We start from the raw sequence: 15500 nt of genomic DNA on the forward strand, positions 1-15500 counted from the left end.
TCTGTGTCCTGGAAAAGCCTTTATGCCTCTCAGGGCCTCCCCAGTCTCCCAACCTGCACAATGAGGTTGATGCTAGACACCATTTTCTAGGGATATCATCAGGTTTAGATAATACCTATAACTCCATGGGCTGGTGTCACAGAAAACTGATGCATAAACATAGAGGTGGAAGAATTACAAGATTGAGTGGGACATAGCATGAAACACCACTCAAAACAGGCCTGGGTTCCAGCCATGTGAACTTGGGAAGTCACTGCCTAGCTTGATCTCAGCTACATCTTTAAGGGATTAAAAGGAGAGGAAATTCAGACATTGTTATCCACGGTCATAAAACCTTCCAGTGGCCTCCTGTTAAACTTAGAATCAGACCCTGTACCTCATGTCGGTCCATGTGGTGGGAGCCTCCTGGGATAATGAAAGGAACTTCAATTCTTCCTCTGCTGGCCCTAGGTGTCCAGTTCCTTCACTAGGCCTAGTCAAAGACCCTGACCCCACTTCCAAATGAGGACCCGAGGCTCCAACAAGGATGGTTATGTCCTGGACTCCGACTAGACTCGTGGTCCATGCTCAGCCACATTCTATATTATACCAGGTCCTCAATCCCCCAAGTCCGCGAACTGCTCTCAGCTTGGAGGTCCACCAGGGAGCTCAGGCACAGTGGACCGTCAATGAAGGACCGAGTCCATCAAACACTTCTCCAACTATGCGGAAACCTAGGGTCACCACTCTGTGCTCCTGAGGCCTCCTCCCCTGTAGCTCCACCACACTTAGTGGGGCTGCTCATCCTTGTTCCAGGTTCCACAGAGGTAGACACAGGACCCTAGACCCATCCTCTCCAGGTTGCTCTGCAGATGGCCCCAGCCAGAAGGCCCCTGAGAGACTTGGGGACTCCCCTGCCTGTCAGACTGGCATCTCTTCCTCTCCCAAATATGGGGCTGTGAGTGTGCTGCTGGGAGACTAGGCAGCCCTGCCCCATGACAAAGCTGCTTCCAACCACTGTTTTTTTTAATTGATTTTTTTTTAGAGCGGAAGGGAGAGAGAGAGAAAGAAACATCAATGGGAGAGCAGAACATCGGTCAGCTGCCTCCTGCATGCACACTATCAGGGATTGAGCCCACAATCCCTAGGCATGTGCCCTGACAGGGAATCAAACCAGCAACCCTTTGGTGCATGGGATGATGCCCAACTAACTGAGCCACATTGGCCAGGGCCCAACTACTTTCTTGATCCTCTTCTCAACTCCAGCTGACTGTTCCTTTGCAGGCCCCAAACCCATGCATTGTTCCAAACAGAAAGTATTTCTCTGTGTGTGGAGTGAGGGGGTTGGGCGGGGTGAGGGGAGTGTGCAGAAAGTATAAATAGGGGTTAGGGTTAGGGGTTTGAGCTTAGGCTTGGGTTTATAGATTAGGGTTAAAATTAAGAGCCAGGGTCAAGGTTAAAGGATTATGGTTAGGGGGTTAGGTTTAGGGTTAAGGGTAAATGGTCAGGGGGTTAGGGTTAGAGGGTTAGGTTTAAATTAGGTTTACGGATTATTGTTAGGATAGATTTAGGCTTAGAGTTAGGTTTAGGGTTATGGTTATGGTTAGATTTTAAGTTAGGATTAGTTTTAAGGTGAGAATTTGGGGGTTAGATTGATGGTGAGGATAAGAGGTTAAGATTAGTGGTAGGGTGAGGGTGAGTGCAAGGGGTTAATGTTAGGGCTAAATTTAGGTCTAGGAATAGGATTAAGGGTTAGGGAGAGGGGTTAGGGGTAATGGCGAGGGTAGGGTTGAGGTTTTGTAGGGATAGAAGTAGTGTCACACTTCTGGTATCTCAGAATCTCTGCAGAGTCCTCAGACCCGATAAGAGTTAACTTCCTTGGTGGCTTTTCATGTGGATAAACCATTGAAAGAGCAATCTGTTTCCTCTGGGCAGCATCACTCACATAGTGACCAACCAAGGGAAAAGTCTCTGTCAATGGGCTATGGGTAACCGAGTGGGTGTTAGGTTATATTAGGAGGAGGCATCATTTAGGGTTGAGTAACAGTGCGTGTGAGGAGGGTGTGGAAACAAGGTGCCCATGGACTTTGAAACCTGTGAGAAATGGGTGCTGGATTATCTGTGGATGATCTGACTGGGTCAGTATGTCCTGCTGCTGAACCATTGTCTGGCCAGAATAAACCACCCCCAATATCAGCAAATAAAGGAAGTCCCAGGACGGGCAGGGAACTCTCCAGGCTATTCCTTCAAAGGCTTTCTGCTGAGATTCCAGGGTCACATTCCATCAAATCACTAAGGAGAGGTGCTTTCTCCTGATATCTGTGGCTGCATCTTTGATTCTAGGGACAGGAGTTCTGCACCAGGTCTGTCTCCTGGTCTCACTATTAACACCCAAGGGAATTGTGCATGACTAGGGTTTCAGTGGTGGACTTCAGCCTGGGAATACTTACTTGGATGTGGCACTGGGGTTTCTCTTCAAGGCAAGAGGGTGTTTTATGTCTTTTAAACATTGCATGGAAAGATGATCACGTTGGTGAACATTCCTCTACCTGAAGCTCCAGAGCTAGTGCCAGCTGCATTGCCAGCTCCAACAACAGCTCAAGTGTTAGAGCCATCATTAGCCCCAGAGCTAGAACTATAGCACCGGCTCAACCAGAGCCAAATCTGGCTCTAGTACCACTTCCAGATTTAGAGACAGTACCCATTCCAGAGTTACAGCAAGTTCTAGCATAGGTGGAACCAGCTCCAGGACCAACTCTGCCAACAATTCTAGAACTAGCCACTTCTAGCACCAGTGCTAGCATGAGCATCAGCTCTAGTACAGCTTCAGAGGTAGAGTCAGCTCTAGCGTCAGCACAAATTCTAAAGCCAAAGCCAGCTTCAGCACCAGCTTCAATGCTAAAGCCAGCTCCAGTGCCATTATTTAAAGCAGCTCTAGCACCGTCTCGAGCTAGAGCCAGCCTCACCATTTTTGCCAGAGCTGAAGTGAACACCAGAGCTAGGGCCAACTTCAGCACCAGCTCTTGCATCAGCTCCCGAGTATGAGTCAGCTCTGGCACCAACTCTAGAGACAGAGACTGCTATATCACCAACTCCTATGTCAGCTCCAGCTATAGATCTAGAATCATCTCTAAAACTAATTCCAAAGCCAGAGTCAGCACCAATTCTGAGCTAGAATCAAATCCAACACCAACTCTGACACTAGTTCCAAGCTGGAGTCCACACCAGTGCCAGCTTCTGCATCAGGAGGCTCTGGCATGAGCTACAAAGCTAGAGCCAGTGCCAAATCCTGAACTAGAACTAGTCTCAGTACCAATTCTAGCACCTGCACCAGAATTAGGTCCAGCACCAGGTCTACAAACAACCCGAGATAGAGGCAGCCCTATCACTACCTCCCAAGCCAGCTGTAGCACCAGCCAGCTCTAGCAGCAACTCCAGAGCTCCATCACCAGATCCACAGCTAGGGCCTGCTTCAGCATGCACTCCTGGGCTCTAGCCAGCTCCAGCACCAGATCCAGAGGTAGGATGAGACCCAGCTCTGGCTGTAGTTATTATCATTTTCAGAAGAACAACTTTTGCTTTATTTTTTTCTCTGTTCTCTATTATTCCCCTCTGTTCTAATATTTTTTAGCTTTACTTTTTTAGTTCACAATGGGCATCTTCTGACTCTTGGCAATTGCCAGCCTCAGGACCACTTCTATAGGGTGTGGCTCATCATGTAGCTAGACAGAAGTGGCCCTAGCCAGCCAGGCACCTCCCTCCCAACCTGCCAGCCCAGGCCACTTCCAGACTCATCTCACCATTAGACCTCTGTTCTGGCTGCGTATGATGCCAGACTGTTGACAGGCTGACCTGGAATCCTAGGGCTCACTTGCTGCTTTGGGTGCCTATTGCTCTCTGGGAACCAGAGGACTAGCTGTCCCTTTGCAGGTACAGGTGGGTCCCTGTCACCTAGGCCCATAGGCAGCCAGAGCACCCACTAGGTCTGAAGACTGCAGTTCTCATGTCTACATTACCTGCCTGTGAACTTCCCAGGGTCCTGGCCCAGCCTCTCACCTCTCTAGCCTTTGTCAGCACATGGAATTGCAAAGATCACATCATCAAGTCTTGCCTACCCCTCCTCTGGGAGAGACCCACCCATCACATAAGTGGCTCTTCACCAGGTGAACAGGAGACAGCTAAGTCCCACTGATGTTCTCTGGCTCCCCTGCAAGTGCCAGACACAAAGGATTTTGAGACCACAGGAGGTGGGGTCAGTGGGAAGGGAAGATTTCAGAGGAGGTATGATTGGGTTTTTGTATAAAAGGTAAAAAAAAATCTTATTACAATATTTTTTGTGAAAAGTGAAAGCTACACTTGAGTATTATATTGAAGTACTAGAGGTCCAGTGCATAAAATTAGTGCACTTGGGGGGGGGTGTCCCTTGCCCAGCCTGCACCCTCCTATCTGGGACCCCTCGGGGATGTCTGACTGCCAGTTTAGATCCCTGTGGGATCGGGCCTAAACTGGCAGTCAGACATCCCTCACAATCCGGGACTGCTGGCTCCTAACCGCTTGCCTGCCTGCCTGCCTGATTGCCCCTAAACTGCTTCTGCCTGTCAGCCTGATCCCCCCTAACCGCTCCCCTGATGGCCTGATTAACACCTAACTGCTCCCCTGCCAGCCCGATTGCCTCCAACTGTCCTCCCCTGCCGGCCTGGTAGCCCAAAACTGCCCTCCCCTGCCGGCCTGATCTCACCCCCAACTGCCCTCCCCTGCAAGCCTGATCCCCCCCTACCAACTGCCCTCCCCTGCTGGCCTGATCTTACCCACAATGGCCCTCCTCTGCTGGCCAATTTGGTTCTAATTGGTCAGTTTCTATGCCAGTCAGTGTCAAAAGCTCTGCCTCCTAGGCAGCCATTGGCTCCTCACACTTCACCCAGATTTGGTTCTGATTGGTCGGTTTCTATGCCAGTCAGCGTCTCTAGGCCTATCAATGGGGCCTGATCAGAAAGGTGGGGCTGATCAGCAGCCCGGGTGGAGGCCTGAAGAGAAATGGAGGCGCGGCTGCTGGCCTGGCCTGGAGAGAAAGAGAGAGGCAAGTGCTGACCAACAGCTGCCACACGGGCTATGGATCAGACCCTGCTTCTCTCTTCAGGCCTCTCTCTGGGCCTGATTCGCAGCACCCTCAGCAGTCAGCGCTGGGTTGCTACGGCAGGACTGACTTTCGGTTGGTCAAGCCTCTGGTCATGACAGACCCAGGGTTTTTATATATTAGCATTACCACATCACTCTTCCCAAGTTGTTGATTCTCTCTTGGAGAAATGTGGGTTAGTGGTTTGTTCTTCTATAATTCTTCATAAATTTACTTAGAGCAGAGAATATTTACATACCAAACACCTACTTTTGCAGACCACATTTATTCACAGCATGTGTATAAGCTTTAGAGGAGCACGTGATCAGGAATAGAGTGAAGGGTTATCATAGAGACTGTTCTTTTTGTGGAGCTGAATTCATAGGCCGGGAGCTGACCACCTACGGTATGTGTGGCCAGCACTTTAATTGTTAACTCATGGAGAAAAAAAGTCTATAGATGAGTGACATAAGTGACCAATAAGGACTTTATATATATATATATAAATCTATTAGGGCAGTATTTACTTACAGTACTATTGAAGTGGATATAATTTTAATCCAAAAATTGTAATTTACCAGCTACATTTAAAAAAGACTTCCCAAATTAAAATTACTGGGATAAATCAATAACCAAAAAAATTATTTAAAGCATATTCTAAATATGTCATAGGAAGAGTATAACATTTGGATATAGTTTTAATACTAAATATTTATTTTTATAAGTTTTAAAAGAATTTACTATTTATGAGAATTTATATACATTTTACATGCCTTTCAGTCATTTGGACTACACACGTAACTATAACATTTCATTTACAAGTTAATCTAAATATGTTGTTTATATTTCTAATTTTCATTTTATAACCATAGTGAGAATTTTCTATATCAGGGACTAAAATTTCTATTCCAATATTTCTAACTCTTATATAGCCACTAGACATTTGGTCTCTTTTGGAAGGAAGGACACTTTGTGCTGAGAATTTTTGATCTGTACCTATGATCTCACTTTCTATTTCAGTGGGCATCAAGCCTGAAATTTAGTGGGAACTTGATAGCACCTTTTAAAATGAGTAGCACAATAACATTTGTTAATTTTTTTAAAGATTTAGAAATATCATCACATGGAAGTTATTTTAATAGTACCAACATGATCCTTAAACAAGATGTTGCTTTGCTTTACATGCTCATTTTTATGACACTTGGTTTGGTTTCTCTTTTTAGGAATGGCAAAATTCTATTCAGAAGAATGCAGGACTTGCATTTATTGAACTCATCAATGAAGGAAGGTAATTAATTTCACAATTTTTATTCCACTGCACATTTTATTCCACTGGGCAACTGTTTTTTTTCTGCCATCTGGTCAAAAAATGTGTAAGAAAATGTTTTAATTAAGTAATTTACCACAGAAACTTTAAAGGAACAAAATTTAAAATGTTAAAAATATTTATTCAGTCAGGAGCATGTATGAAATAAAGGGACAAACTTTTAGAAAGTTTTTGTGAGATTGGAGCCACATCTTACTAAGTAGTAAAGTTGTTTTACATAGATCAAGTGAACCCCGTCTGCAGTCCCATCTGCCACTCCATCTGGTTTCAGTGTTATGCTCCATGTGGACTCCCTCCGCCTATCTCAGCTCATGTGAAACAGTTTTATCTGAACATGCTGTGCTATCTGGTATCCAGCTGAAAATGTGAAGGATGTTAAATATAGGATGGCCGCCATCTTGGCTGGCAGTTAATTTGCATATCGCCCTGATTATCCAATGGGAAGGGTAGCGGTTGTATGCTAATTACCATGTTTCTCTTTTATTAGATAGGATGTTTCTACTATAGCCTGGAAGTTGTGGTTTTGCTCTTCATTTCCTGTTAAATCAGACTCATTCCTTGTAAGTTTTGCAGAACCATTCGTTTATTTTAGGTGGGAGAAGGGCCAGCTCCCTCCCTGGACCTGAGGCACATGCCCAAGTCCCACTTCCTCAGAGGACAGGTTCATTCCAGTCTTGTGAACCTGGGCCAGGAGCAGAGACAGCCCCTCAGAATTCCTGGGATTAGAGGTTGAAGGTACTTACACAGGCAGAGCTACAGCCCCTGAAATTGGGCGTCTTTAAAAATAGCACTTGTCAGGGCCACTTCCTGCCCCAGGACAGTGGCTGCCTTTCTACACTTTGAGGAAAAAGGAACACTTTCTGCTTCCCTTGCTGAGGTATCTTTTGACTGCCAATTGGGGAACTGTAGTTTTTAAGGTCAAACTGGAATTCATCAGCACTAAATGGGAAAAATTATAAAATAGATTAAAACATACAATGTAGAAAGGAAAAGGCCAGAGGAAGATTAGCCAAGAAAATGAGGGTAGGCAGGACTCCATCCTGTCCCAAGGGTCCCGCAGTTGGCCTTTCACCTAGATTTGAATCGTCCTGGGAGAGAGCCCCTAGCTGCCCACCCCCTCAATTCAGGTACAGTGTTCACTCCCTTCCTGCTGGCCCTGAGGAATGTGCTCTGGTTATGTCATGGGGGTGTAACCTTTGCAGTGGGGTGGGCTGAAAGATGTAGCCTGGTGGGTAGGGGGGAGTGCAGGCAGGACTGATGTCACAAGCAGCAGGAACACATCATTACCAATTGAATACTGCAGTGCTTCCAACCCTAGGGGAAGACACCTATCTTGAGCTCACATGAGCACTCTCTGGGGCTTTCCCCAGGATCAGGGCTTAAGGGCTAACAGCAGACTCAGCAGGGAGCCTCTGGGACAGACACAACCTCCAGTCTATCACTTATTTCAAGAGCTCCAGAATATACAGCATGTAGAGGCAGGAGCAGGGTGAAATGTGGGGCAGTTGAGTTATCCCTTCCCCCATGATGGCTACAATTATCCCCTGTGCAGGGCCCAGTGACTGTGCAAGAAGACATGGTAGAGAGCAAAATGGTGCAAGTGACTGTTCAACCAGTGATTGTGAGGTGATTATTGATGGCTTAGTGGAACTCGGATAGTGTAAGGCTAATGTGCAAGGAAAGACTGAATTGACATGCATGCAGTAGTTGACTTGCAGTGAATGTGCAAGCACTGGCTCACAGTGGTGCAGTATGGGAGCTGGAAAGAGCAGAATGGCGAATAGTGGTTGGTAACCAGCAAGTGTTCAGAGTGGCTCTTGCACAGGGAGTGTGCAACAAGATACTGTTTAACAGCACACGGTGGCTGTGAAAAGCGAGTTTTGAGCATTAGAAAAGCAGTTGTTAAATGCCACAGAGGGTGTGCTGGAGGAAAAGTTGGATGGAGTGAGATGCATGCACACAGATTGGTTGTTGAGCTGCACATGGTGAGTGGGTAAAAGTTGACTGTGAATGGCAAACACTGGGTGTGCAGTGTGAGGTTGAATGGAGAATGAGACCGTGACTCTTGAATTACACAGTGTGTGCAGTTATTAAATAGTAGAGAGGGCATGCAAACAGTGGAAGTTGGTTTGTATAGAACAAGTGTGCAATGGGTGGTTACAGAATTACACAGCGATATGAATAGTTTAGTCACACACTGTGGCAAACCAGTGGTTGAAAAACACCCAGGAGCCCTAGCTGGTTTGGCTCAGTGGATAGAGCGTCGGCCTTCAGATCGAAGGGCCCCAGGTTGAGTCTGGTCAAAGGGACGTAACTTGGTTGCAGGCTTCTCCCCAGCCCAGCCCCTGGTCGGGGCTCATGCAGGAGGCAACCAACTGATGTATTTCTCTCACATCAATACTTCTCTCTCTCTAAAAATCAATGGAAAAATATCCTCGGGTGAGGATTAAAAACAAACAAAACACTCGGAATTGTACTGAGGGAGTAAAATGGAAGAGCATGGGTGCAGGTGACTACACCAAGGGGGGGGGGGGTTATTGGATTGCCCGTAGTAACTGTGCAAGGAGACTGCTGAATGTCAGTGTGGGTGTGTTAAGAAGTGGGTGCTGGAGTAAGCAGTGACTGCTGAATCCAAATGAACAAGCAGAGTGATTACACTGGTCACATTTATATGCCAAAGTGGCAAGGCCACAGCACCACTTGGTCAAACACCAGTGTGGATACGCCCTCAAAGGTTTTTAGATGAGATTCATGTTTAACTCAGCAGACTGAGTAAAGCAAATGACCCTGCCATAATGTGGGTGGGTCCTGTCTAATCAGTTGAGGCCTTAAGAGCAAGGACCAAGGTTTATGAAGAAGCAATTTTGCCTCCAGACTACAACACAGAAACTTTGCCGGAGTCCAGCCTTTGGATCCAAGAATATAATGTCAACTCTTCTCTGGGGCTCCAGCCTTCTCTGCAGATTCACACTCACCAGCCCCATCTCTTTTCATACAGCTTGGTTCCGCTTCCCTGGAGAGCATTCATACCATCACAGTGACACACAGGTGTGCAGGGGGTAGAAATTGGATGGTGCAGATAAGCATGCAGAGGTTAAAATGTAGAACAGTGTGTAATAATTGATTTGCTTGGCACAGAAGAGATGTGTAAGGGTTGGGAAATAGATGGAAAGAATGAGTGTGCAGAATGGTTGTTGCACAAGTAGGTGGGTGGTGCAGAATGGATGTGCAAGGTGTGGAAGAGGCCTGGGCTCCATCTGGCCTACAGGTAGATCCTCTTACTGCTGGTTGGGAGCAAAGGGCTGTCCCTGAATGAAGTCTCTGAAGGGGAAGGTGTTGCTGCAGCAAGCAAAAGGGAGGCAACGGGTGTTCTGACTTGCCACTTACTGTCAGCAGGGCTGAGTGTCCCCTGAATACAGTGCCTGTGATACCTGAAGGGTTGGCCTAGAGCACAGACCAATATGACATCTCTGGCTCAGGACCGTGCCAAGGGGGCCAGGGGCCAGTGGAGGAAAGGAGGGAGCTATTTAAACAGTGCTTCGAATGTGGGATAGACACAGGTCCTGCAGCATGGAGGTGCCTTGGGCCCCAGTCTCTACCCCACTCCAGGGGGCTTGCTCCAGAGGAATCGGCGTGGACTCTGGGGGGTGTGATGCTACTGTAGAGTGGGCCTGCAAGACAATTCATTACCCTGTGCTGCTGTGGATGGGAAGCCCATCAGCTTGGTGCTGGTCTCTGCGAAGGGCAGGCTAGGGACACCAAGAAAAATCAGCCACATGCTGCTCACACTCCTGAGTCCCCAGCATACCCACAGCCTTGCCACAGGTCCAAGCTACCAACAACTCTTCACCCACCCCCTCACCAGATCTGAGTCCTCAGTCCTGCTGGGCCTCCCAAGGACAAGGAACCTGGACCCTCTGGACAGGCACTGAAGTCTGGGATGCCAGGACAGTACCAGACCCTTAAGAGCAGGAACCATATCTGGGAGGCCACATGTCCCAGCCCACAGAGGATGGAGCTTTATTTCTGAAAGGGACCCTGGAGCAGGGCCTTGAGGGTCCTTGTCAGGCTGCCAACTAACGCTCATGGCACACACTAAAGAGGCTCTGTGGTGGCCAGGGCCTCCTGCAGCTGCTGTAGGAGGTCCTCTGGTTGCGGCAAAAACCTGCTGGTGTCCACTCTCTGGAAGTCGGGGTTGACCACCACAGACGCCAGCACCTCAGCAATCCGGCTGATGTCAAAAATGGTGTGCTGGAGGCCCAGCCCAGAGTCCTCACTGCACTGCAGTTCACCAGGGCTTATCTTCTTCACTAGGAGGAGCCTCCTTTCAGCAATGACCTTGAGGAATTGGTAAAATTCTTCAAAATTAATTCCAGAGCAGGACTTCATGATGACCTGGAGCAGAAAGGAGAGGCCAGTGAGCTACTGCTCACCTGCAACTTCAGGCAAGTTTCTGCTGACTGTGGACAGAGTCCCAGCTGCAAAGGATCCCAAGCCATGGACCAGTCTTTGAGGTTGGAGACAGATACCTGGGGGCCAGCCAGTGATGGATTGGTCTGAGCCCTGGTTATCTGCCTCAGCCCCAGATTGACCCTCTTACCAGCAGACCAGGTAGCCACCCCTTCCCCTACTGCAGCCCTGTCTCTGGTGAGCTCCCGCCAACCTCCAACGCCTTGGCCTCTCCCTGTCCCCAGTCTTGTCCAGGCCAAACACCCCACCTGGCAGTGGTGGTGCCAGTCTGGCATGGTGTCCCTCCACTCGCTGACCTCTTGCTGCACGGCACACAGCTCCTGCTGCAGGAAATGCCACATGTTGGCCAGGTTACAGCCATTGACCCAGTTATGGTTGATGGAGATAGTGTCCTCCTGGAAGAGGCAGATTGCATGCTGTCCCCACAAGCCCACAGGGGCACTGTCCCCTCCCCCATCCTGAGGTCCTCCCAGCCCTCCTCAGCTGAGAAAGGCTCTCCCTCCTATCTCCCAGTGGGTGTCAGCAGGCAAGAGGGAACCGAGTCTGGGACCATGTGAGTCCATAGCTAGTCCAGGGTGGGGCTCCCCAGGGGCTGGACAACCCTACTGTGTGAGGACTAGGAAAGTAATGTGGGAGGGATGGAACCCTTAGCAGTGCTGTGTGGGGTCAACAAGCCTACACATGGGCCCAGCCTCACTATGGCCTGCCTTATCACCCAGAGGGACAACCTGCCAACTGTGGAGTCAGTAGGGACGGCACAGCCCTCTCTCCTCAGGAAGCATCAAGAAAAGTCCAAGAGCAGGCTGAGGGGCCCAGTCGAAAGGGGGTCAAGGCCAGCCTGGTAAAACCCCACGGCATCTCTCCCTGCCTGCCCGGACTACCTCTTGGGCACGTGAAGCAGGGTGTACCCACCCTACCAGATTGTGGACTTGGTGGTGCCACCCGCTGGGCACAAACACCATCTCGCCTGCCTCCTGCGTGACCTCTAGCACAGGATGCAGGTGGCTATCCAGGAATTCAGGGGCGGTCACATCGTAGGGTAGGCCACCGTGGCAATCCCGCAGGGCTTCTTCTTGCCCTGGTGGGAAGAAGAACCACTTTTTCCTCCCGCAGATGTTGACAGACCAGCTGAAGGAGCGGAAAATGTCGGCATGGAACGGCGACCTGCGAAGAGTCCCTGTTGATGTCTCATGGCCTGGGCGTGGGCTTTGGTTCTTCCAAATAGACTGGCCACACTCAGAGGCTCAAGGTCCCCAGCTCTCACACCTATCTGTGAGCCACAGGGGTGAGCCAGACCTTCCCCACTTCAGAATATCCCGCAGGAGGGACACAGGTTCTGAGCAGAGCCACGAAAGGAAATGGGCTTGGAAATGCCAGACCTGGCAGCTGACTCCCTGGCCTGGCCAAGAGTAATCTCACAGAGGCTCTGAGAGAGTGCCAACATGGTTCAGGAGAGTGATCAGGGACAAGGTGCAGGGCAGTGGGTGGGAGTGGATACACGGTTACCAAGTGCCAGCGGGCCCCATGTAGATGAAACGGTAGTCGTCCACGTCCAGGGTGTCCCAGTACTCGTTGAGCCAGTCGGACGAGAAGTACACGGGCAAGGTGAATAAGCCCTCAGCAGAGGAGTACCTTCAGAGAGCAAGTGGCATGAGGATGCTGCCATCTCCATGCTCCCAAACCCAATGGTCACTGATATGAGGGCCCCTGAGCTGCCTTCCAGGGCCAGCACCAACTGCCAGGCTGAGTGGGGCCACCTCATACGACCCAGCCCTGGTCCGTCCATCAGATGACCCTAGCTGAGCTCACCCAAATATCTGAACCAGGGTGATAAGTAGATGAGACGGCCGAGGGGTGCTGTGACAGGGTTAGACCACCCATGGAGGTAGCAACCCATGTGCTCTGGGCCCTCCAACACATGGTCCAGGATTTCAGACTGTTGGATTTTAGAGTTGGGTTCTAAATGCATCATTGGAATTACAGTTTTCTGAACTTGTGGGTCGCTTTGGTGTTTTTACCCACACCAGTGACCTTGACTCTGCTGAGCAGACACAAGGCCACAGGCCCTGGCACAAGGACTGCCATGAACACCAAGGTCCTTTTCACCCTCAGCCTCTCAAATCCTTACTCCACTGGTGGATCCCACAACCCAACCATAGGCTCTCAAACACAGGAGCGTGTTAAACCTGTCCAAGGGAGAATGCTAGGCAGGCTCACACATCATGCTTGGTCAGAGGCCAGGAGGAGAACCCAGTACCACCAAACCACTTGGAGTTCCCCCAACACCATGCCTTGTGCACTCAGGCTCCTGCCCATTCACAAACCCTGTTCAGACAGTGCCTCCCATGTCTGCCCAGCTCAGGCCTGCTCTGCTCTCTTCATTTTACTGTTGCCAGAACACTCAGTCAAAACCTAATTTTAGCCCTAACCGGTTTGGCTCAGTGGATAGAGCGTCAGCCTGCGGACTCAAGGGTCCCAGGTTCGATTCCGGCCAAGGGCATGTACCTTGGTTGCGGACACATCCCCAGTAGGGAGTGTGCAGGAGGCAGCTGATAGATGTTTCTCTCTCATCGATATTTCTAACTCTCTCTATCCCTCTCCCTTTCTCTCTGTAAAAAATCAATAAAATATATATATATATAAAAAAAACCTAATTTCAAACAAACAATGAAGTTTTTAGTACAAGTGTGCCCCATGCACACTTGGGATATATTTACACCAAAAAACAATAAACAAAAAAACCCCCACTCATTGCTTATGTGAAGCTCAAATCCACACTGCATAAGCATCAGGGCCTATGAGTGCCTGAGGCCAGGATCAGTGTCTGGTCACACCTTAACCACTGTCTACACAGAAAGTTCCATGCCCAATACAAAGAGCTGTGGCAGGAACACGGAGGACATGCTATGGGTGCTGTGGTTGGGGGCTGGTGCTGGCACGGGCGCTGGCGTGTCTCGCGTACTCTAGCAGTGGTCTTAGAATCATATGAGCCTTAGTTCTAGTCTCATTTTACCTTTTTGAGCCTTAGTTTCAACATCAGCAAAACAAGAATTCAATTTGTGCACTCATTCATCCAACATTAATTAAACACCTTTGTGCCAGCTAAGGGGAGTCTGATTAGGATGGTTTCTGCTGGTGAAAAGCATGCCCCTGGGTGGGGGAGATGGAAACAAAACCAGAAGACCCCTTAGAAAGTGGTCACAACAGTGAAAGTGAGATGTTTTCAGAGCAGCATCGCTTGAGCTCCCAGGTGGAAGTGTGTAGGAGGGAGCAGACAAAGAAAGTCCTCTTTGGAGAGTTGGTGCTGCTCAGCAGTGATGGAGATTTTAAGCAGGTGGGCCACAGTTCTGCTGGAAAGAGCAGTTGGACCTTAGTGAGCCTAGCAGTGGGGTGCAGGGCTCGGCAGGCAGCCAGTCAGGGGACTGGCAGCACAACAGGCTGGACCTAGGGAAAGAAGGCTGGAAAGGGAGGCTGATTCCAGGGGGCATCTGAGCAGAGGAAGGCAGGCTGGGTGAAGACAGTTAGATGGAAGCGCTGAGCAAATGTGACAAAGATGTAATTACCAGAGCCCACATGCACCTCCACCAATCCCGCTTCTCCACAGCAGCCAACTGCGTGCACGGCCACACAGTGCTGCAGAGCTGGATTTTTTTTTATACGGATTAAAATTCCTAACTGGGGAAAAGAGGAGATGCCCAGTATGCAGCCAGGACTCACTCAAGCCTGGAAAAAGCAGTGCCGTGGCCATTGCACCACACCTTTACCTGCACAGGTGCCAGTCTTTGAGGTAGAGACAGCCCCGAGGAGAGGAGTAGTCTCTCTGGATGAACTCTTTCCAGTAGCTGATGTAATCTTTGAGGGGCATGTGTTCTTTAGGGTTCGAGTTGTATTCCTGGACCCCGCAGTTTGCCACCGGTACAACTACATCTCCTGAAAAGGGAGGGTCAGGCACATACTTTTCTGAGTCCTCCAGCTTCTTCATTTTCTCTGATCCTGCCCACCCTCCAACTCACTGCTTATACCGTCTCCGCATGAATTCCTTTGGGAACCCACTCATGTCTTCTCCCCAAACCCTCGGTGGCTACCCTCATTTGCGGCCCTTGTAGTATGACTAAGGGAATCTGGCAGGAGGAGAATAAGAGGACTCTGCTCTAGTCCTGTGCTTGTGTTCGCCCTCAGTCCTACCATAATTCTGAAGCAGATAATCGAAGTCGGGCTTCCCACTGGGTGTCACCCAGTGCTTCCTGCTGCCCCAGTCCTCGGTGAAGGCGCTGGAGAAAACACAGGGCACGTTGGGGAGCAGGTAACTCTTGAAGAAGTCCGTGTAGGAAAAGGAGTCGGGCTTCTCGATAAAGTCCACGCGGTCCGGGGTCGGACAGACCTCGCTGGGGAGACGCCCCCGGAGGCCTCGGAAATGGCTCTCGGCGAACACGCGCGTCTCCCTGTCCATGCCAGGCCAGGCTCGGCATCCATGGGATGCGGGGCTGCTGAGGGCGGAGGGGACGGCTCAGGAGGGAACAAAGGGTTCTATCGGGGGATGGAGAAGTTTCGGGCGGGGAGGATCGGGAGGGGAGGAGAGGGTCTACCGAGAGCTGAGGGGCTGGGGAGAGG

The 15500-nt window shown here is 49.7% G+C and overlaps 1 protein-coding gene across 5 annotated transcripts; it reads right to left on the minus strand.

Annotated features, from left to right (window-relative positions):
- Window positions 1-10415: 10415 nt before the first annotated feature.
- JMJD4 (jumonji domain containing 4) lies at window positions 10416-15494 on the minus strand. 5 transcript variants are annotated; one of them, XM_014534707.1, is made up of 6 exons: window positions 15075-15494; window positions 14654-14819; window positions 12396-12521; window positions 11807-12053; window positions 11138-11212; window positions 10416-10814 (listed from the first exon to the last, which is right to left on the minus strand). In XM_014534707.1, exons 1-6 carry the CDS (start codon window positions 15337-15339, stop codon window positions 10515-10517), a joined length of 1179 nt encoding a protein of 392 aa, XP_014390193.1. In that variant the 5' UTR covers window positions 15340-15494; the 3' UTR covers window positions 10416-10514. The 5 variants fall into 5 exon arrangements, with proteins under 5 accessions (XP_014390193.1, XP_005853238.1, XP_014390201.1 ...); XM_005853176.2 differs by having other exon boundaries at window positions 11138-11284; XM_014534715.1 differs by lacking the exon at window positions 14654-14819 and having other exon boundaries at window positions 11138-11284.
- Window positions 15495-15500: the final 6 nt, after the last annotated feature.

The sequence above is a fragment of the Myotis brandtii genome, unplaced genomic scaffold (assembly GCF_000412655.1).
Source record: "Myotis brandtii unplaced genomic scaffold, ASM41265v1 scaffold100, whole genome shotgun sequence".
NCBI lineage: Eukaryota > Metazoa > Chordata > Mammalia > Chiroptera > Vespertilionidae > Myotis > Myotis brandtii.

Bases quoted from the DNA above. Each gene is read 5' to 3' on its own strand.
- JMJD4 (XM_005853176.2), bottom strand. From the start codon at position 15,339: ATGGACAGGGAGACGCGCGTGTTCGCCGAGAGCCATTTCCGAGGCCTC. The intron at 12,054-12,395 runs GTAACCGTGTAT...GACTCTTCGCAG, and splicing joins ATGGGGCCCGCTGGCACTTG to GTCGCCGTTCCATGCCGACA. The intron at 10,815-11,137 runs GTGGGGTGTTTG...TTTCTGCTCCAG, and splicing joins ACTGGCACCACCACTGCCAG to GTCATCATGAAGTCCTGCTC.